The 26,793-nt window shown below is 44.8% G+C and overlaps 1 protein-coding gene across 12 annotated transcripts in view; it reads left to right on the top strand.

Moving 5' to 3' along the window:
* ZNF423 (zinc finger protein 423) overlaps positions 1-26,793 on the top strand; it is a 403,966-nt gene that overhangs the window by 204,493 nt on the left and 172,680 nt on the right. For all 12 annotated transcript variants that reach the window (XM_061594190.1, XM_061594187.1, XM_061594196.1 and 9 more), the window contains one exon: positions 22,885-26,108. In XM_061594190.1, the coding sequence (XP_061450174.1) occupies positions 22,885-26,108 (3,224 nt within the window). The remainder of the gene's footprint in view (positions 1-22,884; positions 26,109-26,793) is intronic.

Below are 26,793 nucleotides of genomic sequence, written 5' to 3'. Positions count from 1 at the left end.
CCATGAATTTCAAGGCTGAATATATCTGCTTCTGGAATGTGTATGTATGTATCAGGCAATTAGCATGGTCCCCTATGTGTGGGCTATGTGCAGTGTGTAAATTACCTCAGACAGGATTTGGGCTGGGCCCTAGACCCCCGCTTCATCATCTGCCATGCAGTCCATTGAGTTGAACACTACCCTCCTTGTTGGGACCATGCAAGAGCTATGAATAAGCTTAACTCAGCTGGGAATTGTTGTTGAGCAGGCTTCACTGGTATTATAATGAGGAAGCAGTGTCATCAGAAGAAAGATTGCACTTGTCACTTGAGCTCATCTACCTTCGGAAAGAAGAAGAAAATTCCTGTCAGAGGAGTCTTGCAAATTATCATTGGTTCCTTCTGTCAAAAAGACCAGAGATCTGTTGGAAGAAAGAACTTCTCTTTTATACAAAGTGTTTTGTTGTACCATGCAAGATGTATCTTCAGATCACAGGTGTCAGGTCATCGCTGGTTAAACATGAAAGACCTCTGGTAGTACACACCTCTCACAAGGCGAGCATTGGTTTAAGAAGAAAAGAAGACATTTAAAAGATGTCAGATATTTCTGTTTGTTTGTTTTTGGTGTTTTTAAAAACAAATTCTCATTAAAAATGACAGATGCTCTTCATAAAAAGAAGGTAACAGATCCACACATCGTGAGCACTGAACTTTCCTAAGCAAACAGTCAGTCTGTGCTTTTATCTTTCAGGACATAATCTATAGTCCCCCTTTTTAATAAGCCCATTATCTCTGTTCAGGATTGAAAGGAAAGAAATTAAGGTTCCACTATTTTAAATGTCATAACTCAGGACACGATTAGTTGGTATATAAATACAATAAATACAAGAAATTGGGCTATTGGTACAAATTATTAGGGATCAGCACATAAATCTATTTCAAGTTTCTGACACTTTCTCATGTGTTCACCCATAAGTCTGTTCTGGCCACATGTCCATGTTAATCAGTTTAAAAAATGCATGAATATTTGCATTTGAAAACACATTTTCTTTCAAAATATCAAATATATTTTTTCTCAGAAACAAATGTTTAAATACATTGTGTGATACATTTTTGAGCTGAGACCTGTGTGGGATCATTTGGGAAGTGTGAAAGCCAGTGAATAACTTAACTACTGATCCACACTGTTAGTCCAGGAGACAGAGAACAGGTCTGGTGACATCAGAAATGGTAAAAGGTTGTAAGTCCTACTCAGAGTGGGCCCACTGAAATTAATAAGCTCAAGTTAGCCATGTCAATAGATCTGTTCCAAAGATGACTAACACTGAATTAAGCATCTTTAGTCATGATGCCATGTTACTTTTTGTTTGTATTTTATATTTAGCTTGTTTTAACTGTGTAATTTTACATCACTATGACATAAGCCGGAGTTTAGTGTTTGGGCCATGAACCTTCTCCGTGACTCTCCTCTGGCATGCCTTAAGGAGATGATTGGAAGCATCCATTTCTGTTTTAAAGTAGCTGTAGTTTATCATTTCATCCAAACCAGGAATTGCAGTTAGTTTTAACTATGGTTTATCCAAGTAAGCCAGGATCAGAGACCACAGTTTGGCATGTCTAGTTTAAAATAACCAGTTTGTTCCAGTTCGGATGAAATCATGTACCATGGTCAGTTTAAAATGGAAGCAGATACTTCTGATCTCTTCGTGGAAAAGTGAGTAGAAGAGGGGAGAAAGGGGTGGGTAAGACTAATGCTCATGCACAAAACACTTAAACTGCGGTGTAGCGTTATGTGTGAATCCTGTCTATGTTAAAAAATGTTGTACACACACGTGTGCATGATATACCGGCCTTGTATATAAAAGCCTCACAAAGTAAGAAAAATAAAATTAAAGCTGCAACAGAGGGATAACCTCTGCTGCAGAAGAGCCAGCAAAGAATCCTGTGACACCTTAAAGCAGAACCCAGGAACCCAGGGCCTCTCTGACGTTACTACAATACAACTCTGTAGTACTGTCGTACCATCCCTGACCATTGGCTGTGCTGGCTGGGGCTAATGAAAATTGCAGTCCAGCAACATGTAGAGGGCCAAAGCTTAGCCCTACCTGCCTTAAAGATTTACAGATTTGTTATGACATAAACTTTTATGGATTAGAAACTGCATCAAATTAAGTGAATTCTAGTTTATGAAAGCTTATGCTATGTATAAAATGTCTCAAGTCAGTTAAATTTAAAAGAGTTTTAAGGCAAATAAGCCACAGAATGGGGGGGGAGGGGGAGAGATACATTCTTATTCAGTTTACAAGAATTTCCTTACCTGTTGGCTAGGAGGCAGTTCTTTCCCACAGCTCATGATGAGGCAACCCAACATGATTCTTAGGATATATCTACAAAGAGCAGATTTGAAGATGGGGCTGGTGGAAGTGTACAGTACATCTAATTTCTGCAGTTCAAGAATGCTGGTGGTGATTACATGAAAAGCATAGGTTGTGCAATCTGTACCACCACTATAATATTCAACTATAATTTCTGTGCCATGTAGATGAAAATATATGTTATGTTACCAGTTTAATGTTCCTGGGGCCATGCATGAAAGCAGTAGTGTAGTGGCAAATTCAGAAGTGCAGAGCCCCTTCATAATAGTCACACAAGGCCCCCTCACAGCCAGACCCCCTTTCCCACTTTTCCTTATAGTGGACAGAGTCCACAGTCCTGTATAACAGACGTCCCTAGGAGCCAATCATCATGAAAAGGGAGGCTATGTGTTAGCCACTGAGAAGAATCTTCTCAGTGGCCGACTCAAGTCCTTTCACTCTGTTTGGCTCCAATCAGCACAAAAGGATAAGGACTCTTCTCAGTGGCTAACACACACCCCTTTCATGATGATTGGCTCGTACATGGAGACCTGGCTGGGACCCTGCTCCCAAAAAAGTAAGGGGTCTATGATCCCCTGCTATCCTGGATGACTACACTTCTGCATACCAGAGAATGATCAAGTGAGAGAGTGGATGTAAAGTTTACTTTTGATTTTGCCAGAGTACATTTGATCACCTTACAGTCACTAAGTACTACTGAGCTGCAAATGTGCACAATGCATATGATGCAGAAATGGCTGTGTTGGAGTACCTTAATGGTTAATGTAAGACAGTGAAGATTTTTTAATTACTTGTACTTAATTAAAATGATACTAACTATAGCAGTTAGCATATACTTGGCAACAAATAAAGTTTTAGTAGCAGTGTTAAGCATGCTGGGATCAATCAAGAGGTCACGATGGCCACACGGGGACTGCACATGGCTGACAGTGCGCTTCATTAAGATGTGGCTAGCAGTGCCCTGCTGAAATGGCCTGAGAGCATGTGACGTGCAGCAACCATTACTGAAGCTAAGCAGACCCTTGGATAAGAGACCACTAAGAGCTCAATTTATGACTTGAATATAAACGAGGGAGACCTATCATAAAATGTTGCAGTGTATCCTTACCTCCTAACCTTCCCTAGTAGGGGGAGATCACTCCTTTTGTACTTGGCTCTGCAGGGGCATTGCCTTCCCTTTCCAAGAAAGGACTATTCAACTCAAACATGAGAGCCGGCAAGTCCTGACAAGCAGGAGCAAAACCTTCTTCCTGCCCTCCTGGTCGCTGAGGAGTTCTTGGGATACCACAATATGCGTGTCAGTGCAAAGTACTCCACTCTTAGAAATGGCTTTAATATATTGGCCCTCTAGCCACCCTGCCATCCCCGCCTGTCACAATGATGGGTGCATGGCTAGTACATGAATATTTGCCAGAATATAGGAAGCTACCATATTGACCATTGGTCCATCTAGCTCAGCGTTGTCAACTGCGATTGGCAGCGGCTCTCCAAGGTTTCAGGCAGAAGCTTTTTCCCAGCCCTACTTGGTGACACCAGGGAATTGAACCTGGGACCTCTTGCTCTACCACTGAGCTACGATCCTTCCCGTAAAGAAGGTCTGTGGCTTCTCAGGGATAGCACTGAATGGCACAGGGTTTTCTACCAACATGCTCACAGACATAGCGACTGAGCTGCAGTCTCTTTTACAAAAAGAAAGAGAGGAAAAACGAGTAAAAAAGATCCCCGAGTTGCTCACACGTGTGTTAGCAGAGGAAATTGCTGAGTAAAATAATAAATACATAGATAAGCCTAAAAAATTCCATAGAAATCGGCTGAGTTGTTATTGATTCACAGAGCACGACGAAACATCACTGCATGAATTAGCAAACAGCTGTTTCTAATTTGAGTTTAGAACTGTACACAGAGGAACTTGTTTTAGTGTTCACTCCTTTCATTTATAATGAATTTTAATCACCGCTACAGGTGAGAAAAATGTAGAAACAAGCTTGTATCTTGTGGAAGAAACAAAGGAGAGACAGATGCTAACAGATTTACAGTCTGTGATAAAAGGAATGTTTTGGTACACTTTACATGTAATTAGGGTGCAGCTGTTTGCAGTCCCAAGTCCATGATGCACAGCAGAATATAGTGTCTGCTGCTGTTCCAAAGGGAGTGCACAAAAACAGTGATTCAACCCTGAAAGCATTTAGTTTATTCCTAGATCTAACATAAAACTTTTTTCATCCGCCCCTCTCCAGGACATTTATTGCACTGTGATACTTGCTAAATAAGATTAAATTTTTTACAGGAAAACTGCACACAGATTTTGACTTAACCTTTATCTATTATCTATTTCAGGGCTGTAAAGTGTAATCAGTTTATCAGTTAGATTAATTGATTAATTACAGACATATGCATTACTCAGAGGTAAGCCCCACTGAGTCCAGTGGATTTACTCCCCTGGGAAGTGTGTGTTTGGGCCTGCAATGTAATATTTTTATCATCATCATCATCAAGATTTATTAGTTGCTTGTTACCTGAGGGTCTCCAAGTGACTTACAACAATGTTAAAAACAAAAACAAACATGTTATAAAAACAAAACAATAAAACAGCAACAAGAACCCTTCCGCAGCCACAGGACGCTTTGGCAGCATACTAATACCAGACAACATCACCTCAGTCTATCAAATACCTGGGTAGAAAGGTAAGTCTTTACCTGGCACCGAAAAGGTGTCAATGAAAGTGCCAGGCAGGCCTCACTGGGGAACGCATTCCACATATGGGGAGCCACAACTGAAAAGGCCTTCTCCCTTGACACCAGCTTCTGATACTCTCTCAGAGGGGGGACCTGGAGAAGGGCCTCAGCGAATCTAGTGGTAGGTTCATATTGGGAGAGGTGTTCCAAAAGATATTGGGGTCCTGAGCCATAAAGAGCTTTTAGGTCAAAACCAGCACTCTGATTTGGGCTCAGAACCGTACAGGCAGCCAGTGTAACTGGAACAGAAGTAGTATTATGTGATCTGTTAGCCTTGAACTCCTCAACTATCAGACAGCTGCATTCTGCACTAATTGAAATTTCCAAACAGTTTTCAGAGGCAGCTCAATGTAAAGAGCATTGCAATAATCCAACCTTGAGGTTACCGGAGCATAGATTACTGTATCCAGGTTATCCCTGTCCAGAAAGCGTCACAGTTGGGCCACCAGCGTATGCTGATGGATACTTTATTTAAAGTTTTTTTTCTTTTAAAAATCACTAATGTTCCCTATCCTCCAAATGCCTGTGGTAGAGGGGAAATAACACAGTGGTCTATATTGCAGTGCTGTTGTATGTAATTCTGAACCTCACCCCTCTGCTTTGCACATTATGGGTGTAATACCTTAGCGTAGCACTTTCAGAGATGATATTTTTTTAAAAGATAAAAATTCACATTCACATTTTTCCCTTTACACAAGACCTGAGCTTGAAAGAGCATGAACTTGCGTCTTTGCTTGTACTTGGCGAGGTTGGAAGCGCGACATTGCTGCCAAGTCACTGCAGTGATAATATCTTGGATTTTGACATTGTGTCCTATGTGTAGCTGTCATTTTTTCCACTTTTACTAAGATATAGTTGTGGTGTCAATAGTAACCAGGAAATCTGGTCTGCAGACAAAGCACCTGTCAGTCTGGTCCTTTCCTATATGTCTGTGTTTCAAGCCTCTTATAGTCCATAGGAGAGGATGGGTAATATATTAAAATCAACAGGTAAAGGTAAGGCTTAGAACACCAAACTTTCTGGACCAGTGGGCACATTTTTGAATTATGAGAAATCTCTGTGGCACCATTCACAAAATGTCTGCCATGCAGGCATGGCATAATACAACATGGCTGCTTTGGGGACATGGAGTAACACAAGTCACTTGTGAGACTTCACTATCCTGTGACTTGACTGTTCTAATCACTTGAGGCCCAAGTGGACTCAGTAACAGTTATGTGCCTTCAAGTCAATTACGACTTACGGCAACCCTATGAATCAGCGACCTCCAACAGGATCTGTCATGAACCACCCTGTTCAGATCTTGTAAGTTCAGGTCTGTGGCTTCCTTTATGGAATCAATCCATCTCATGTTTGGCCTTCCTCTTTTTCTACTCCCTTCTGTTTTTTCCAGCATGATTGTCTTTTCTAGTGAATCATGTCTTCTCATTATATGTCCAAAGTACGATAACCCCAGGTTTATCATGTTAGCTTCTAGTGATAGTTCTGATCTAATTTGTTCTAACACCCAATTATTTGTCTTTAGAGAATACCTTTTTTCCAGTTACACCTGTTCCTGAACAGGGATAGACGAGCTATGGTTATCTGTGCTCTCATAACCTGCCATTTGGACTGTTTTAACTCATTCTACAGGGGATTGCCCTTGAAGATGGCTTGGAGACTGCAGCTGGTGGATATGTGCATAGAACATAAGACAGGTCCTACTGGATCAGATCTTAGCTTTACCTAGCCCACCATCCTATTTTCCATAGTGGGCAGTCATAGGCATCCGAGAAGCTCACATTCATGTCAGGACTGCAGTAGCCCTCCTCAGCAACTGGTACTCAGAGAAACATTGCCTCTAATTTGGGGAGTTGCGTGCAGCCGTGGTGACAGACAGACAGACAGACACCCACCCGCCAATATTTGAAACTTCTTAAAACACTTTGTCTCTTTAACCAAGATGTTTCTTGTCTTGGACCATTGAGTCATTAGAATGAAGAAGTAAAAAGAATTAAACTGGAAGGGAAGCCATGAATAGGCAATGCAAATCTATTTAAACAGTAAACAGAAAACACACTCGTGTGGAGCTTCATTTAAAACATGGAAATTTAAACATTTGGTTCTTGTAAACTTGATTTGCATTAATTCACACCAGCAGAGTGGTGTAGTCAGACACCTTATGTGGTGTGAAGGTTTACTCTGCAGTGTATTTGAATCTAATGGGATAGTCCTTGTAACATAATCCAGAGTTGCGTTTACAACCACTGGCAACATTGCCCATCCTTGTTCTTCCTCAGTCTTGCAAATAATACACAGATCTTACATTTCCATTTAGCTTGCATGCAATTGGGCATGTTTAGGCTTGAGCAGAGAAGGCCGAGGGGAGATAGGATAGCACTCTTCAGTGCTTGAAAGGTTGTCACACAGAGGAAGGCCAGGGTCTCTTCTCAATCGTCCCAGAGTGCAGCACATGGAATAATGGGCTCAAATTACAGGAAGCCAGATTAAAATACGTAGCAGAACAATTACATTAAAATATCCATAATTGAAATATAATAATAAACAAGCCCATTAAAAGAGCAAAACAGTTAAAAAAACACAGCAGGAGATTTCAGTTTTCAGGAGATCTTGGAAATGCTTGTCTAAACAGGTGTGTCTTCAAGAGCTGGTGGAATGCCAATATTGATGTTGCCTCCTGTATTTCAGCAGGGAGAGACCAGTCCACAACACTGGTGCCACCAGTGAAAAAGAGCAGGCTGCCAGTGGTTGCTAGTCACAGTGGCTACATGGAAGTTCCAGGTTCCGAGGCAGTACCCCACTGAATCTCAGTTGCTGGAGAGGCATTGCCTACATGTCCTGCTTTTGGGCTTACTGAAGGCAGCTGGCTGGCCACTGTGGGAAACAGGATGCTGAATTAGATGGACCTCGTTGTTCTGATCCAGCAGGGCATTCTTTATAAATACAGGTAGCTTAATAAAGGTAGCTTGAAATGGAAATGGACTGCCTTCAAGTCGATTCCGACTTATGGCGACCCTGTGAATCGGGATTTCATGGTAAGTGGTATTCAGAGGGGGTTTACCATTGCCTTCCTCTGAGGCTGAGAGGCAGTGACTGGCCCAAGGTCACCCACGGAGCTTCATGGTTGTGTGGAGATTGGAACTGTGGTCTCCCAGGTCGTAGTCCAGCACCTTAACCACTACACCACACTGACTCTCTAATTAACTGGTTAGATTAATGAATTTTAAAGAAAACTGACTTAAAAAGGAGACAACATGTAAAAACTTTTAAAACAACTATGGCAACAATTAACTGGTGGAAAATGGAAATAGACTGCCTTCCTGTGGATCCCGACTTATGGCGACCCTACGAATAGGGTTTTCATGGTAAGCGGTATTCAGAGGTGGTTTACCATTGCCTCCCTCTGAGACTAAGAGGCAGTGACTGGCCCAAGGTCACTCAGTGAGCTTCATGGCTGTGTGGGGATTCGAACCCTGGTCTCCCAGGGCGTAGTCCAACACTCTAACCACTATAGTACTGTTATATATTTTAATCAGTTATGTTTGGCTGTTCCCTCTGCTCCATGGCGCAATGAGAAAGGCTGTAGCTCAGTGGTAGAGTGTCTGCCTTGCATGCAGAAGATGTAAAGTTTCAAGAATTTTTTGTCATGGGGAACCCTATAAACAACATTATTTATTTATTTAAAATATTTCTATCCCGCCCTTCTATCCTATAACAGGGCACTCGGGGCGGCTTACAAAAAATTGAACACATACATAATAAAATTGTACGCAATAAAGATCACAAAAACATTAAAATAAAGTAACATACATAAAATACAATTAAAATACATAAAATAATATGTAGGGGAGTGGTAGTGAAGGGTCTAAAGAGGTAAAATTAAAATAGAAGGCTAAAATCAGTTCAGGCTCTACCTTCAGTCCCCCACAAAGGCTCTCTGGAACAAGATGGTTTTCAGAAGTCTCCGGAAAACCATCGGGGAGGGAGCAGAATGGGCTTCTTGTGGTAGAGTATTCCAAAGCTTGGGGGCCACAGCTGAAAAGGCTCTCTCCCTATCAGTCTAACATCTTTCATTCCAGGCATGCAGAGGAGACCGGAGGCAGATGATCTTAAATCCTGGGCAGGTACATATGGGCGTAAGCGGTCCCTCAGGTACATTGTTCCAAGGCCGTTTAGCTCAGAACCAGCACTTTGAATTGGGCCCAGAAACAAATTGGGATCCAGTGGAGTCGATAAAGCACAGGGGTGATATCCTCTCTGCGCCGTGCTCCAGTTAACATTCTGGCTGCTGCATTTTGAACCAACTATAATTTCCAAACAGTTTTCAAAGGCAGCCCCACATAGAATGTGTTACAGTAATCAAGCCTTGATGTCACCAATGCATGTGTCACTGTGGCCAAGTCAACTGCCTCCAGGAACAGGCACAGCTGGTAGACCAGTTTGAGTTGTTCAAAAGCAGTCCTGGCTACCTCAGCCACCTGATATTCAAGCAGCAGGGCAGGATCCAGGAGGGCTCCCAAACTGTGGGCCTGCTCCTTCAAGGGGAGTGCAACCTCAACCAGAATAGGTTGCAGCCCTATCCCTGGTGCAGTTTTCCCTGTGACGAGCAACACTTTTGTCTTGTCTGGATTAAGTTTCAGTTTGTTGGCCCACATCCAGCCCTTCACAGTCTCCAGGTATCGGTTTAGGACGAGCATTCCCTCTCTTCAATCAAGTGGTAGGGAGAGATAGAATTGAGTGTTATCAGCATATTGATGACATTGTACTCCAAATCTACGGATGACCTCTCCCAGTGGTTTCATATAAATGTTAAAGAGCATGGGAGACAGAATGGAACCCTGCGGAACCCCGTAGGCCAACGGCCAGGGGGTTGAGCAGTAGTCTCCCAGCACTACTTTCTGGGTCCTGTTCATCAGGTAGGACCAGAGCCACCATAAAACAGTGTCTCCCAATCCAATCCCAGCTAGACGGCCCAGAAGGATACCATGGTCAATGGTATTGAAGGCCGCTGAGAGGTCCAACAGCACCAACAGGGATGCACTCCCCCTGTCTGATGCCCGGCGTAGGTCATCAAGCAGGGTGACCAAAGCAGTCTCTGTCCCATGACCAGGCCTGAAGCCTGATTGAAAAGGGTCTTGTTCAGCCTTTCCCAACCTTTGGGTTCCCATAATTCCTGACCATTGTCAATGCTGCCTGGGGCTGATGGGAATTGTAGTCCAGCAACATCTGGGGACCCAAAGGTTGGGAAATGCTGGTCTAGATAGTCCGATTCATCCAGGAAAACTTGGAGCTGGGCAGCCACTACCTACTCAATCACCTTGCCCAAAAGGGGAGATTAGAGACTGGGTGGTCCGCAGGATCTAACAAAGGCTTCTTTAACAAAGGTCTTATCACAGCCTCCTTCAACAATGTTGGCATAGAACCTTCCCTTAAGGAGGTATGTATTAAATATGCCAACCAGTCACTCACTCCCACTCTGGCAGATTCGATTAACCAAGATGGGCAAGGGACAAGAGAACAAGTAGTGGCCCTCATTTCTCCCAGAGTCCTGTCCACATCCTCAGGCTTTACAAGCTGAAAAGTATCCATAGAACAATGACCAGACGAAGCCTTGGGGACATCTGGCACAACTGTAGTTAATGGGGACTCCAAGTCAGTTTGAATGTGGGCAATTTTATCTGCAAAGTGCCTCGAAAAAGTATCACAATGAGCGACTGAGAGCTCAGAGTCTAATGTAGGGCCAAAAGACCCTGGACCACCTGGAAAAGCATCGCCAGACAACACTGAGCAGACGTAATGGTGGCAGAGAAGTGAACTTTCTTCACTGCCATCACTGCATGATAGGCTTGAAAATGTGCTCTAGCCTGTGTTCGGTCGGAAGCAGATTGAGTTTTTCTTCATGGTTGCTGTAGCCGTCGTCCCTGCCGTTTCATCAGGCCCAAGGTTTGAATAAACCAAGGTGTATTACGGGCCTTCCCTGGTTGGAAAGGGCACTGGAGCGATAGTGTCTACTGCCCGGGTCGCCTTCATATTCCAGAGATTGACCAGGGCTTTGGCAGTATCGCCAGCCATGCTGGGAACATCCCCCAGAGTATTCAGGAAACCATCCGGATCCATGAGTCTCCGAGGGCAGACCATCTTAATCAGCCCTTCACCTCTGCGAAGGTTAGCGGGGGCACAAAGTCTAAACCTTGTCAGGTGGTGATCTGGCCATGACAACGGACTGACTAAGAACCCCTCCACTCTGACATCACCCTCTTCCTGTCCCGAACAAAGCACAAGATCAAGTGTGTGTCCTGCCACATGCGTTGGTCCAGATGAAATTAGAGACAGCTCCATGGTTTTCATGGCAGCCATGAAGTCCTGAGCCGGACCTACGAGTCTAACTTTGGCATGTATGTTGAAGTCACCCAGGACAACCAGCCTGAGGAACTCCAACACTTAACGCCGAGACCAGCTCCACCAGCTCAGGGAGGGATACTGTTGGGTAGCAGGGTGGTTGGTATACCAACAGAATCCCCACTCTGTCTCCCTGACCCAACGCCAGGCACGCACACTCGAAACTGAAGGTGTTAGGGACAGGGTACCTGATGGGAGATGGATTTGCTGCAGACAATTGCGACCCCACCTCCCTGTCCCCTGGATCTTGGCTGCTGGAGTGCCAGAAAACCTGGTGGACAGAGCTGAGAGAGACCTATTTATTTATTTATTTGATTTATATCCCACCCTTTCTCCCAGTAGGAGCCCAGAGCGGCAAACAAAAGCACCAAAAACACTTTAAAACATCATAAAAACAGACTTCAAAATATATTAAAACACAACCATTAAAAACATATTAAAACAAAACATCTTTAAAAACATTTTTAAAAAAGCTTTAAAAACATTTTTTAAAGGTTAAACAATTTATTAAAAAGCAATTCCAACACAGATGCAGACTGGGATAAGGTCTCTACTTAAAAGGCTTGCTGAAAGAGGAAGGTCTTAAGTAGGCGCCAAAAAGATAACAGAGATGGCACCTGACTAATATTTAAGGGGAGGGAATCCAAAGGGTAGGTGCCACTACCCTAAAGGTCAGTTTCCTATGTTGTGTGGAATGAACCTCCTGATAAGAGGTTCCTTACCTGCAGAGCGCAGTGATCGAATGGGTATATAAGGGATAAGGCAGTCTTTCAGGTATCCTGGTCCCAAGCTGTATAGGGCTTTATACACCAAAAGTAGAACCTTGAACTAAGCCCTGTAGCTAATAGGCAGCCAGTGCAATACTTTCAGTAGCGGAGTGACATGTTGGCGATAACCCCTGCTCCAGTGAGCAGTCTTGCAGCTGCATTTTGCACCAGCTGCATCTTCCAGACCAACGTCAAGGGCAGCCCCACATAGACCACATTAGAGTAATCCAGCCTGGAGGTTCCCAGTGCATGGACAATAGTGGTCAGGCTATCCCTGTCCAGAAATGGCCACATCTGTCTTACCATCCAAAGCTGGTGAAAGGCACTCCTAGCCACGGAGGTCACCTGGGCCTGTAGTGACAAAGGTGGATTGAGGAGCAACCCCAGTCTACGGACCTGCTCTTTCAGAAGGAGTACAACCCCATCCAAAGCAGGTGACTGACAAATTCTCTGAACGTGTCACCCTGCTGCTGAAAGAATTCCACTGGCTGCCCATTTGCTACCGGTCAAGTTCAAGGTTCCAGTTTTGGTGTACAAGCCCTATACAGTTTAAGTTTGTTTTTATGATGTTTTAAAGTGTTTTTAGTGCTTTTGTGTGCTGCCCTGAGCTCCTGCTGGGAGGAAGGGCGAGATATAAATAAAATAATAAATAAATAAATAAACTCGGGAACCACCAACCCACAGCATCTCTGTCTTGCTAGAATTGAGAATCAATTTATTGGCACTCAAGTAGCTCACAGTCCAGGCACCGATCCAGGGCTTGCACGGCCTCTCCTGATTCAGATGTTACAGAGAAATAGAGGTGGGTATCATCAGCGTACTGCTGACACCTTGCCCCAAATCTCCTGATGACAGCTCCCAAGGGCTTCATGTAGACATTAAACAGCATTGGGGACAAGATGTTACCCTGCGACACTCCGCAGCATAACTGCCAGGGGGCCGAAAGATAATCACCTAATGCTATTCTCTGAAAATGATCTTGGAGATAGGATCGGAACCACTGGAACGCAGTGCCTCCAATAACCATCTCACCAAGTCGGCCCAGAAGGATACCGTAGTCAATGGTATCAAAAGCTTGTGAGAGATCAAGTAAGAACAATAGGGTCGCACCCCCTCTGTCCTCCTGAAAAAGGTCATCCATCAGGGTGATCAAGGCCTATTCATTCCCATAACCAGGCCTGAAGCCAGACTGGAATGGGTCAAGATAATCTCTTTCATCCAAGAGTACTTGCAATTGCTATGCCACAACCCTCTCATTCACCTTCCCTAAGGAGGGGGCATTTGCGACCAGTCAGTAGCTGTTGCAAAGCAATGGGTCCAGGGTGGGCTTTTTCAGGAGTGGTCAGATCACCGCCTCTTTCAGGGCGGCTGGAACCACTCCCTCCCTCAACAATGCATTGACCACACCCTGGATCCACTCGGTCAAACCCCATCTGCAAGCTTTAATAAGCCAAGAAGGGCAAGGGTCGAGAGGACATGTTGTTGGCCGCATCACTGCAAACACCTTGTCTACATCATCAGGCTGCATCAACTGAAACTCTTCCCAGGAAGTTGCAGCAGACGTTGCACTGGACAGCTCACTGGGGACTACTGTAGATGTGGACGAGGCATCAAGATTGCTATGGAGGCGAGCAACTTTATCCTCAAAGTGCCTTGCAAACAATTCACAGTGGGCCTCGGAAGGGTCTAAAACTCCATTTCCTGGAGCTGATGTCTACAGTCCCCTGACAATACAGAAAAGCTCCACTGGATGACTACTTGAGGAAGCAGAGAAGTGGGCCTTCTTTGCCTCCCTTACTGCCACACAGTAGGCATGGTTATGAGGTTTTACTTGTGCCCGATCAGCCTCACAGCGCATCTTTCACCACTTGCGCTCTAGCTGTCACCCAGCCTCTTTCATTGCCCTTAGCTGACTGGTGTCCCAAGGTGCAAACCGGGCTCCACAATGCTGGAGAGGGCGCTTGGGGGCAACCTTGTCAAGAGCCCGATGCGCCTTTTAAATATGTGATTTAATATGTGATTTAATATGTGATTTAATCCTACCCAGTTATGAAATTATTATGGTATGAATATACAGAGACAATATATGAAAAATAACTATAGGCAAAATCAAACAGATGTTATATTGCCAATCAACAACAAAGCCATGACCAGTATTTACATTCAAAGCACTGTAAATCCATAATTTATACTCAATATAAACTTCCTGATCCTGTTACACCGAACAAAATGTATCCATTTCAATTGCATTTTGCATTGTGAAGAATCTTGCCTGCATGCTTTTCCTTATATGTCAGCAATCTTTTAAGTCACTAAAGCTGGTATCCTTCAAATGTTGTTGGACTACAACTCCCATCATCCCTGAACATTGGCCATGCTGGCTGAGGTTGGTGGGAGTTGTAATCCAAAGCATCTGGAGGGTACCACATCAGGAAAGGCTGATAGAAATAAATACATAAATCAGCCTTTTCTAAAGTGGTGTCCCTCTGCTGTGTCCAATGGTCAGGGATGATGGGACTTGTAGTGGAGGGATTAGAGTGCTGGACCAGGGCATGGAAAACCAGGATTTGAAACTCCACTCAGCCATGAAGCTCACTGGGTGACCTTGGGCTATAATAATTAATAAAATAATAATGATAATTTTTGGATAATCTTGCAGACACAACATTGAGATTAGGGTTCCCCCCCTCTCTTTTGTCCATAAAAAGTGCCTCCAAGGCTACTTGCAGCAATTAAAATATTTGTGATTAAATGATAGCTAAACATTCCTAAAGGGGCCTTCCCCTCCCTGCTGGGGCTTACAGCCTTGGGTAGAGATTTTGGTTACTACTTCTTAGCTTGATAATTGGAATAAGCGTTGGCTGTACTAAAATTTCTGGTTTCAGGTAGTAGCAGTGGAGACCCATGACTCCATGTCAGTGTGGCCGAGAATCCAATCCAGGTTTTAGTCCGAACGTTCAAGGAGCTGTCCAAGGTGCTGAATCTAGCGTGGGACTCAGTTTCAGCACCTTGGACGGCCCCTTGAAAGTTCAGGCTAAAGACTGGAGTGGATTCACTTGTCCCACTGATATCAGAGCAACCAGTCTCCACTGGGTAGTAGCGCACCGACGTCCTCAGGAAGTTTCTGTAAGGGAACCACTACAGTTCTCTAAATCTGACTGATGCCTGTATCGCTTTAGCAAATTGCATCCTTCACCCTGTCCCTACAGCACATTAATTATTTCTAAGTATTTATAACCTGCTCTGCATTGAGTATTTCAATATCAGAATGGGAAACAATGAAATAAAATAATAATAAAAATGTGCCCTCCCAAAAGAAGATAGCAATATGCAAAAATTGCACAATCCATAAAACAATAAATACCATAAACAAATCCATCATGAAATAAGCAAAGGTAAGCTGCAGCAACAGTTAGAATTCACAGTTTAACCAAATACCTGGGTAGCGAAAACAGGACTAAATCAACAAAAACAGCCAAATGGCCTTAGCAACAATTCCTTCCTCATTTCTTACCCGGGGTGGAGTGGGGGGCAGCCTTCAAAGCCAGAGTATATGTTAGTTGTAGGAAAACAGGCTGTATAATGTTTGGCACAGGGTCTTCATTGCTTTCTGAGTAATTTTTTGTATGGCGTTGAAGTTAATCGTAAAGATAAATGTTGCATGAGCATAATTTATATGACAATTTGGGCCAAATTGCTCTTATTAGAGGAAGAAATACATTTACTGGATCCATCCTTTCTGGAATTAGCTCCTCGGTGATGAAGATGAATGCACACAGCCATGTAAAAGGCAATGAACATTAAGTTACTAAATGACTGTGCTGTTTAGTGATTGATTATTGAATTTCTTCATAGATGCTCCATGACCCGTGCATCTATCCTCAAGAAGGCTTGCATTCACAAGCCTGCTTAGTGTTCTATTTTACCTTCCTAATTAAACTTTTATTGAATTTCCTTCCTCTTTTTCATACTTGCTGATGTTCGTCTGCGCATGTTGACAAAAGCTTTTCACCCGTCACGTGATTCTTCTGTTTTCAAATAGCCCCACTCTGCAGGATTAGCCATTTTTAATGACTTTAATCTCCTTTTGGAAAAGTGATTTTTCTTATTCTGCTTCATTCCTTTGATTGCATTAATGAAGAATCATTATTCCAATGAAAACAAAACCTCATCCAAATTAACAGTATCACTCTTCCTGGTACATGGTGTGGGGAAAGTGGATAGAGAGAAGTTTTTCTCATAATACTATAACCTGAAGCCAACCAGTGATGAATGTTGGAAGACTCAGGACAGACAAAAGGAACTACTTCTCCACAAAGTGCATAGTTAAAGTATAGAATTTGCTCCCACAAGATGTGCCGATGGTCACCAACCTAGCTTTACAGGAGGATCAGACAAATTCATGCAAGATGAGGCTATTAGTGGCTACTTACCACAAAGTCTGTGTTCTACCTCCACTGTTGGATGCAGTGTGCATCTGAATACTTGTTGCTGGAAATCACAAGTGGAGCGAGTCCTGTTGCTCTCAGGTCCTGTTTACAAGCTTCCTTTGGGCATCTGGTTGGCCACTGTGAGAATAGGATGCTGGACTAGATGGTCTAATCTAGCAGAGCTTTTCTTACATTCTTCCCTGCAATGCAGCCTCCCTTTGTAAAAAATAAAAAAAAATATGCCAGCTATATTGGATCTCAACACCTAACTCCCAATTCCAAGTGATAGGTTTTTATTTATTTTTTACATTTTAAAGCCATGCTTGGGAATCTGTGGCTGAGGAGCTGTATATAGGCATCTGGACACTGGGGATCCACTCAAGCTGTTTGGATGTCCCAGCTGGAAATTGCGTCCTCTTCTGCTCATGCATGTGTCTGTATGTGTGTGGAGAGAGAGAGAGAGGTGGCTGCTACACAGTCAGTCCAGAGGGAGTCTTGCACTGAGTCGTAGAGTAGGAGGAGCTTGGAGATCCATGCAGTGCTGCAAATTCTGCTCCACTTTTGGATCTGGCTCCACCCGCCATTAGTGTCATGAGCCAAGCAGGGAGGGGGTGGATATACGAGGGCGAAACAAAGGATAAGGGATTGGACTGGGAACCTGGGGAGGTGGCAGACAGCGGGATGGACTCACAGAGCGCCTCAGCCCCCGCCTTGGACAGCTCAGCCCCCTCAGCTCCTGACCCCCCTGTGGAAGCACCACCTGGCGTGTCTGACACTCTCCAGTTGGACACACCGCCACCAGAGATTCAACCTTGCACATCAGCTGAGCACTGCCCAGCCTCCCCCGCCCAAACTGACAGCTGGCAAGCCCCCTCTGTTGGAAGGGGGAAGCTTAGATCGAACCACCTTCGCCCCGCACTCGGAGGCATTTCAGGTGGGAAGTTCAACAGACTTAGCTGAGGAAGGGCCTTTGTTTGTGCGTGTGATCCAAGCCTACGTAAGGGGACTTGGAGGGGGGGGGACCCAGTTGATGAGTCAACGTCTTAGAGTCACGAGCTCATGCATAGTCAGAGTTAGAGCAGTGCAAAGTTCCTAGAAAAAGTAGTTAGGTTAATGAGGCAAACAGCTTTGGATGTATCTATTACTTTAATAAAAAGAGAAAAAGCCACAGCTGAGTCTGAGCCTGGCTTCCTTGACTTCCAAGCACCTCCAACAGATTGCCCCAAAGGGAATGCACTGGTGGCAGGAAAAAAGGTACCATACCCCCTTTTTAAAAACACTCCGTGGTTAAGGACCAGAATATTTGAAGGACCGTTTGTCCCTACATGTGCCTACCTATATATTAACATCTTCAGAGGAGGGCCTTCTCCAGGTGCCCCTACCATCTTAGGCAGGTTTGGAGAACTTTTGGCCCTGCGGATGTTGCCGAACTACAATTCCTGTTATCCCTGACCATTGGCCTTGCTTGTGAGGGCTGATGGGAGCTGTAGTGCATCAACATCTGGAAGGCCAAATGTTTCCTATGCCTGATCTTGGGAATGGTGGATGGCTGCAAGGGACAAGACCTTTTCGGTAGTGGTACCCAAATGCTCTTCCCAGACAGGCTCACCTGGTACCTACTTTGCTGAGTTTTTGCTGTTGGGCAAATTCCTCTTTATTTTCCCTAGCTTTTTAGTGGTCGTCTTGCTGCTCTTAAAAGACTTTGCTCACTTTTACTTTTTGTGTTTACTGGTTTGTTCAGTTTGTATTTGGACTATTCATTGTATCTTTTTTTTTTATGTAAACCATCCTGGTTACTTTCATTGAAAGGCAGTATAGAAATACCAGTTAGGGAGGTACAACTCCTGTCAACCTCATCCAGGATAGCCAATCGTCAAAGATTGTGGTGGCTAAATTCTAAAACATCTGGAAGGCACCAGGTTTGGGGATAGCTGGTCTAGATAATTAGCTCTTCAACTGATAGGGGTTGTGCCAGTGACACAATTTTCTTTCTTTGCAATGTTCTTTAAGAGTATAAAATTGGGGAAGGGGAGAAGAGGATGGAGCAGGAGAAGAAACTGTAGCTTAGAAGTACAAACATTAAAAGTGAGTACTATGACTTGATGGTTTGTGTTAAAGGTGGGGTCTCGGTCCGAAAGAGTTGCAAACAATTGTTTTGGAGCAGCAGTGTGATTCAGATGGAATGAGGAGGCATGATCTTGCCCCCAAAGCTTTATAATGTGCTCCCATCTAGGGATGTGCTCAAATTTCACAACATTTTCAAATTTGACACAGAATTTCCTATTTATTTCCTTTTTTTCTCGCAGATTGGGTTTTTTTCTAGTGGTTTTCTGTGGCTGAAGAGGATTTTTTTTAAAAAAACCCTCAAAAACATTAATATTGATATTTTCCTCAAAATATTGATATTAATATTGATATTTCATTTAAAATATCAATATTTAAAAAAATCTATTAAAATGATATTTTTGCAGAAAAAAACGACAAATTGGTATTTATAGCAAATAGCAAACAGCAAACATTGATCCTTGATGAAGCGGTACCGGAAGCAAGTTTGACAGAGCAAAAATCGAACTGGTACTGAAATGCTGATCCCATCCCTAAGCAATCAGAAGACTGAATTGAAAGCCAATCTGTGCCCCAGAAATTTCTTGGAACAACAGGAGAATGTCAGAGAATTCTGCTGCTTTGCTGGGCTCCTGTGTTGACTTTAAGCCTTGGTGCTTGAACCCAAAGCGCCAAGATTTCGGTTCCTCGATGGCCAGCACCTTATAAGTTACAATCCTATGTGCACTTTCCTTGGAGTGAGCCCCACAGGACATATTTCTGAGTAAACATCATGCATAGGATTGTTCTGGCAGCATTGCGGCTACTTTACAGCCACAGCTATTGAAAGCAGGCACCACGCGAGTCAATTTAAAGTGTATTGTAAATGTACAGCCCTTAATTCTTGCAATGTTGCATTTTAAAGCAATGGCTCAGTGGACTCCTGTTGTTTTAATAACATTAAGGTGGTGTGGCGTGGCCATTTGAAAAAATAAAACACCTTGAGAGCAAATTCACCATTTGTTGCCCTAGTTTAAAAGCCCCTTTGCACCTCCCTGCCTTTCCCTTTGACTGTTTTCCCCTGGAGGAGGCCAGCTGGCGTGAGCTGGGAATTAACGTGTGCAGTGGTTTGCTGGTCCTTCCCTGCTGAATCTAATCCAGGGAGCAAGCAGCCAGCTGAATCCTTCCAGTCAGAAGAGCCCATTAATTCAAGTCCTTGGGGGGCAGGGGGGAAACCTCCCCCTTTCTTGCTTGGAGAGAGAGGCCCCCTGTGACTGTAGCTGGCATGAGATCGAGACAGAGGCTGTCCAGGCCAAGGCTTAAAGCTTGCTCATTATGGGTAGTGCTGTTGATTTACAATCTGCAGAGTTAGGTTTAATTTCTCATCTGCACAAGGTATGATGCTAGGCTGGGGGTGGATGGATAGGCAATGAATTTCAGAAGCAAAAATGTAATTCAGTATTTTCTTTTAAAAATTGCCAGTTTTTCTTCTGTGACGAGAAAGAGGAGAGGGCAAGGACCTTATTCTTAATTTGTTTCTTTTTTTAAAAAAAAGTTATACCATTTTTTTGATGGAGCTATACCCAAAGTGGTTTACCATAAGTACTGGCGTTAAAAAGAAACGGAATGGAAAGGAGGTAGGGCAGACTCAAATACAGCAATGGAATGTTGTAATAAAGATGAGCAGAGTGGGAGGAGAAAACAGCAGCCTGGTGCAGGTGCAAGCACAACTCCGCAGTGAGGTTAAGGCTAAGCAAAGGCTAGAGAGGAAAAGTGAGTCTTTGCCAGGCATATTAAGGGCACTGACTGATGGAGCTCTCTGTCAAACCTACTTTGAGTAGGTTTATAAGAAATGTACAGTAAACATATCATTATTATAATGTGCAGACATAAATTTCTGAAGGGTATGCCCAAGATGCTCATGCCTGCGATATAGTACTAGGCTGGTAGCCATTGGTGACAAGGAATTGCATGCAGGCATGTGCATGGAACGGCATGTAGGTGTTCCGACCTTTTTCTGCGGTCAGTGCAGGAACTCAGCAGGCTGCAGAGAATTCTCCATCCCTCCTTTGCCAGTCCCCAGCAGGCTAGTACATTTTTAGCCCCAGGCTAATAGCTTTTGTGAGAAAAGAGGAGGGGACCTTGAAGGTGCCCATCAGCAGCACCTGGACAGCAGACTGAGCCAACACACAGGTCACCTGGTTTCAGTCTTCAGACACTGTTTTGTACCTATTATTAAATTGCAGTGATTATTTCTATATTTGCACCTGTCCACATATATTAGCATATGCAAATCTGAATTCTCTTTCTTGACAGTTGGTTTCCTCTTTTTGGGGAGAGGGTGTAATTCACATGTAGCCACCCTAGAGGGCACAGTTTTTTATTTTTAATTGTTTAAAGCAAGAGTAGCCAACTAGGCGTCCTCCACATGTTAGACTCCAACTCCCATCAGCCCTAGCCAGCTCAGCCAATAATCAGGCATTATGGGGGTTGTGGTCCAGCAGCATCGGAAGGACACCACTCTGGCAAACCTAATTTAAAGCATTCTATATCCTACTCTTAAAAGGTGTCCCTAGTGGTCTCCCATCCAAGGGCTTACCAGGTTTAACGCTTGCTTAGATTCAGAAATTCTGTGACTCTGCATGCTGCCAGATTCAGTTTCTTGGATCTGTTTTCAGAGGACTCATTCTTAATTTTGCGTGGGGGGAAGCCTGTTTTGAGGTAAGGGAGCTGATGGTAGAATTTTGCTTAATCCAAAAGGTTTAGGACCAAGAAACAAGCAAGTTATACCAACTAGCTGGAACAATTCAATAGCACTGAGGTAACACACTAGTGGCTGAAAAGTAGCACTATTGCGGGGGGGGGGCTGTCAATAGAAGCTCACAGAGAGGTAGGGAACAGATAGGATACTGAGCAGCTGTTGGAGTTGGTGTTTGCATTTGTGAAAGGTGTTAAAGCAGAGGGATCAAAACAGCTGCATCGAATATGTAGGTGAAAAGCAGCTGTGTAAGGAGAGCAATCCTTTATTCCTGATGCTTTCACTTGAACGGCTACATTTTGTGTGCGTGCACAAGCGAAAAGTTCTTTGCCAAGCTGAAATTGGCAAAATCAATATTGCAACCCCTGTCTTTTCCCACAATATGGTGGAGGTGCCCCAACAGGTTCCTTCTCCCCACTCCCCACCCCCGTCAACAAGCCATGGCACTTCCAGGCCCAGAAGCTTTGAGCTGCGACAACGTGGAAATGCTTCTCCTCCTCTGCTGCCAGTAAAGGGTCTGCTGCCTTGCTGCAGAGCTGGCAAGCACACATGGCATATCAGAGCAGCAGAGCTGGGCTGACTCCAACCACACGGAAGCACCTTTAAAGTTAGGTGCATTGTGTAGAATGGTGGCCCCCCTGCATTGCAAGCAGGGGAAATGCCTTTCATCTTTAATTGGCGGTTTCAAAGCCATCGGACACCTTCCCTTTTTGTCAGCCTCTGACCATTGATTTCAGTTTTGTTTCAGGTGCGAGTGAGCTTTTGGGAAATCCATCTTGTTTATGTCACACACTGCTATCGAGTGCCTCTGCCTCTGCATATGTGTGTGTGTGTGTCTTTGATTGTAACTGCTTCAGCGCAGCCTTTCCTATTTTGAGGTAGGGTCGGAATGGATTTTTTTCAGGCTGTATTATTTGAAAACTATTCCGACAAGTATGTGTTGAAAAACGCTCACGTATGAGCACTTAACGCAGCAGCTCTTACAAATGTTTGTATCGCTCTGAGGCATGTTGCGTTTTGTTTTCTTGACTCGCTGTTTATTGCTTGGCGATACAGTAGACAGGTGTTAAACCTGCTTGGGAGACTGGGGGGGGGGCAGGAGGAGACATTGCTTAACATTAATAGCGATGCTTATGCATTTGGCATATTTGTTTTATTTTATTTAAAAATAGACTTACCTGCATTTTCCCTTTTGCTCAGACAGCCTTTTAAGATTCAAAAGGCATTAGTGGTGTTGGTTCTTTCAGTTTTGGTTTAGCTCAGCAGTTGAATCTTTCCCCTTGCTTCTTCTTAATACTGTAGGAGCAGAAGGGCCATAGTGTTGTTGAACGGCTTTGTCCCTATTTTCACAGATGCACTGGGAATTGTTTTTAATCTCCTTTCTGCTTTCCCATTACAGATGGCGATGACGACCCACAACTCTCCTGGGTGGCTTCATCTCCCTCCAGCAAAGATGTTGCATCACCCACTCAGATGATAGGAGATGGGTGTGATCTTGGCATCGGGGAGGAGGAAGGGGGAACCGGCCTGCCGTATCCCTGTCAGTTTTGCGATAAGTCCTTCATTCGCCTGAGCTACCTTAAAAGGCACGAGCAGATCCACAGCGACAAGCTACCTTTCAAATGCACCTACTGCAGCCGGCTTTTCAAGCACAAGAGGAGCAGGGACCGGCACATCAAGCTGCACACGGGGGACAAGAAGTACCATTGCCACGAGTGTGAAGCGGCCTTCTCTCGCAGCGACCACCTCAAGATCCACTTGAAGACGCACAGCTCCAGCAAGCCCTTCAAGTGCACTGTCTGCAAGCGAGGCTTCTCCTCCACCAGCTCTTTGCAGAGCCACATGCAGGCCCATAAGAAGAACAAGGAGCACATGGCCAAGAGCGAGAAGGATGCCAAGAAGGACGATTTCATGTGCGACTACTGCGAGGAGACGTTCAGCCAGACCGAAGAGCTGGAGAAGCATGTCATGACGCGCCACCCGCAGCTGTCCGAGAAGGCCGACTTGCAGTGCATCCATTGCCCTGAAGTGTTCGCTGACGAAAACGCCCTGCTCTCCCACATCCACCAGGCCCACGCCAACAAGAAACACAAGTGCCCAATGTGCCCGGAGCAGTTCTCTTCAGTGGAAGAAGTCTATTGCCACTTGGATAGCCATCGGCAGCCTGATTCCAGCAACCACAGCATCAGTCCAGACCCTGTCTTGGGCAGTGTGGCCTCCATGAGTAGTGCCACGCCAGATTCCAGCGCTTCGGTGGAGCGGGGCTCCACTCCTGACTCGACTTTGAAACCATTGAGAGTGCAAAAGAAGATGAGATCCCTGGAAAGAGAAGAGGGCCAGACCTGGTCAAAAGTTGCCTACAGCTGCCCGCACTGCACCAAGCGTGACTTCAACAGCCTTGCTGTCTTGGAGATCCACCTAAAGACCATCCACGCAGACAAACCTCAGCAAAGCCACACGTGCCAGATTTGCCTTGAATCCATGCCTACATTGTACAATTTGAACGAACACGTCAGGAAGGTGCATAAAAACCATGCGTACCCCATGATGCAGTTCAGCAACATTTCGGCCTTCCACTGCAACTATTGCCCAGAGATGTTTGCAGATATCAACAGCCTGCAGGAACACATCCGTATTGCTCATTGCGGGCCAGGAGCCACAACTCAAGATGGAAACAATGCCTTCTTTTGCAACCAGTGCTCCATGGGCTTTCTGACTGAAGCCTCTCTGACTGAGCACATCCAGCAAACTCACTGCAACATAGGAAACTCGAAATTGGATTCCCCTGTTGTTCAGCCATCACAGTCTTTTATGGAGGTGTATTCCTGTCCGTATTGCACAAACTCGCCCATTTTTGGCTCAATTCTCAAGTTAACAAAACATATTAAAGAGAACCATAAGAACATTCCACTGGCACACAATAAAAAGTCAAAAGGCGAGCAGAGTCCAGTTTCTTCTGATGTTGAAGTTTCTTCCCCCAAAAGGCAGCGGCTTTCGGCTAGCGTCAATTCTGTTTCAAACGGTGAATACCCATGTAATCAGTGTGAACTGAAGTTCTCCAGCTTTGAAAGCTTCCAGACTCATTTGAAATTGCATTTGGAGTTGTTGTTAAGGAAGCAATCGTGCCCTCAGTGCAAAGAAGACTTTGATTCCCAGGAATCTCTCCTGCAGCACCTCACTGTCCATTATATGACCACCTCAACTCATTATGTGTGTGAGAGCTGCGACAAGCAGTTTTCATCAGTGGATGATCTGCAGAAGCATTTGCTAGACATGCATACTTTTGTGTTGTATCACTGCACCCTTTGCCAAGAGGTTTTTGACTCCAAGGTGTCTATCCAAGTGCATCTGGCAGTGAAGCACAGCAATGAGAAAAAGATGTATCGGTGCACAGCGTGCAACTGGGATTTTCGGAAGGAGGTGGACCTTCAGATTCACGTGAAGCACAGCCATTTGGGCAATCCTGCAAAGTCGCACAAGTGCATCTTCTGTGGAGAGACTTTTAGCACCGAAGTGGAGCTGCAGTGCCACATTACAACCCACAGCAAAAAATACAACTGCAAGTTCTGCAGCAAAGCTTTCCACGCCATCATCTTGCTCGAAAAACATTTGCGGGAGAAACACTGTGTCTTTGATGCCGGCACTGAGAACGGTACAGCTAATGGCATGATGCCGGCCAACAAGAAGGCAGATCCTGCTGATATCCAGAACATGTTGATGAAAAACCCAGATACTTCAAACAGCCATGAAGCGAGCGAGGATGATGTAGATGCTTCTGAGCCCATGTACGGCTGCGATATCTGTGGGGCCGCTTATACGATGGAGGTCCTTTTGCAAAATCATCGTTTGAGGGACCATAACATCAGGCCAGGGGAAGATGATTGTTCCAGGAAGAAAGCAGAGTTCATCAAAGGTAGCCACAAGTGTAACATCTGCTCAAGGACCTTTTTCTCGGAGAATGGCCTCCGGGAGCACATGCAGACTCACCGAGGCCCAGCAAAGCATTACATGTGCCCCATTTGTGGGGAACGCTTCCCATCTCTTCTGACCCTGACGGAGCACAAAGTAACTCACAGTAAGAGTTTGGATACAGGGACGTGCCGGATCTGCAAAATGCCACTGCAGAGTGAAGAGGAATTCATTGAGCACTGCCAGATGCACCCTGATCTTAGAAATTCCCTCACTGGGTTTCGCTGTGTTGTCTGCATGCAGACGGTCACCTCGACTCTTGAGCTGAAAATCCACGGAACATTCCATATGCAAAAATTGGCAGGGAACTCTGCAGCTTCATCTCCCAACAGCCAGGCCTTGCAGAAACTCTACAAGTGTGCTCTGTGCTTGAAAGACTTCCGAAACAAGCAAGACTTGGTGAAACTGGATGTTAATGGGCTACCGTATGGCCTGTGTGCCGGATGCATGACTAGGAGCACCAACGGACAGTCCTTGGGCATGACCACACCAGAAGTTAGTGAAAGACCTTGTGGTAGCCTGAGGTGCCCAGAGTGTAGTGTCAAATTTGAAAGTGCCGAAGACTTAGAAAGCCACCTTCAGCTGGATCACCGAGACCTGACGCCTGAGACCAGTGGCCAAAAGAAGGGTACCCAGACATCCCCTGTTCCTAGAGTAAGTAATTCCACAGGTTAGCTTTTTAGATGAAGCACTGTTGAACATTCTGTCAGTGCAAGGATCTCTCCTTGAGCAACTGAGTGTTCCCCCACTCTCCTCCCATCATGCACCCCCTCAATCTGTTCTGGGGTTCACCCAATCCTCCGGAGCATATTTGGGAACAGTGTATGTGGGGGAGAAGAGCGGGGGAGGGATCCTGTTGTACTATTCCTAATCCATGCGCTAGCGCAAGAATTTAGTTGTAGCTTCCCTTGAGATTAGAAACTCACATTGCACATATGGTTCCAATGTGTACTTGAAGCTTCCATTCTCTTCAGCAGGCGTGGGGAACCTTTGGCCCTCCAGATGTTGCTGAACTACAGCACCCATCAGCTCCAGGAAGCTTGGCCAATGGCCAGGGATGGTGGGAGTTGTAGTTTAACAACATCTGGGGGCCAAAGGTTCCCCACACCTTCTCTTCAGTATTGGAAATTTGCATTGTGTATGCTTAGATCTCCCTCACTCAGGATTGAACGGGGAAGCCCCTACTTCTGCAGGAACTCCATGTGAACATTGGAGTGCAACAAACATTTCCTCTACAATAATTAACTACAAAGCACAGGTATGTTCCCCCTCCCCCAGCTATAAAAATACAGGGTTTTAGTCAACTAAGTCCCACTTGGAGTAGACCTATTGCAATTAA

This window comes from Rhineura floridana, chromosome 13 (genome assembly GCF_030035675.1).
Source record: "Rhineura floridana isolate rRhiFlo1 chromosome 13, rRhiFlo1.hap2, whole genome shotgun sequence".
NCBI lineage: Eukaryota > Metazoa > Chordata > Lepidosauria > Squamata > Rhineuridae > Rhineura > Rhineura floridana.
The sequence above is the reverse complement of the archived record's forward strand: the minus strand, read 5'-3'. Positions and strand labels throughout refer to the sequence as shown.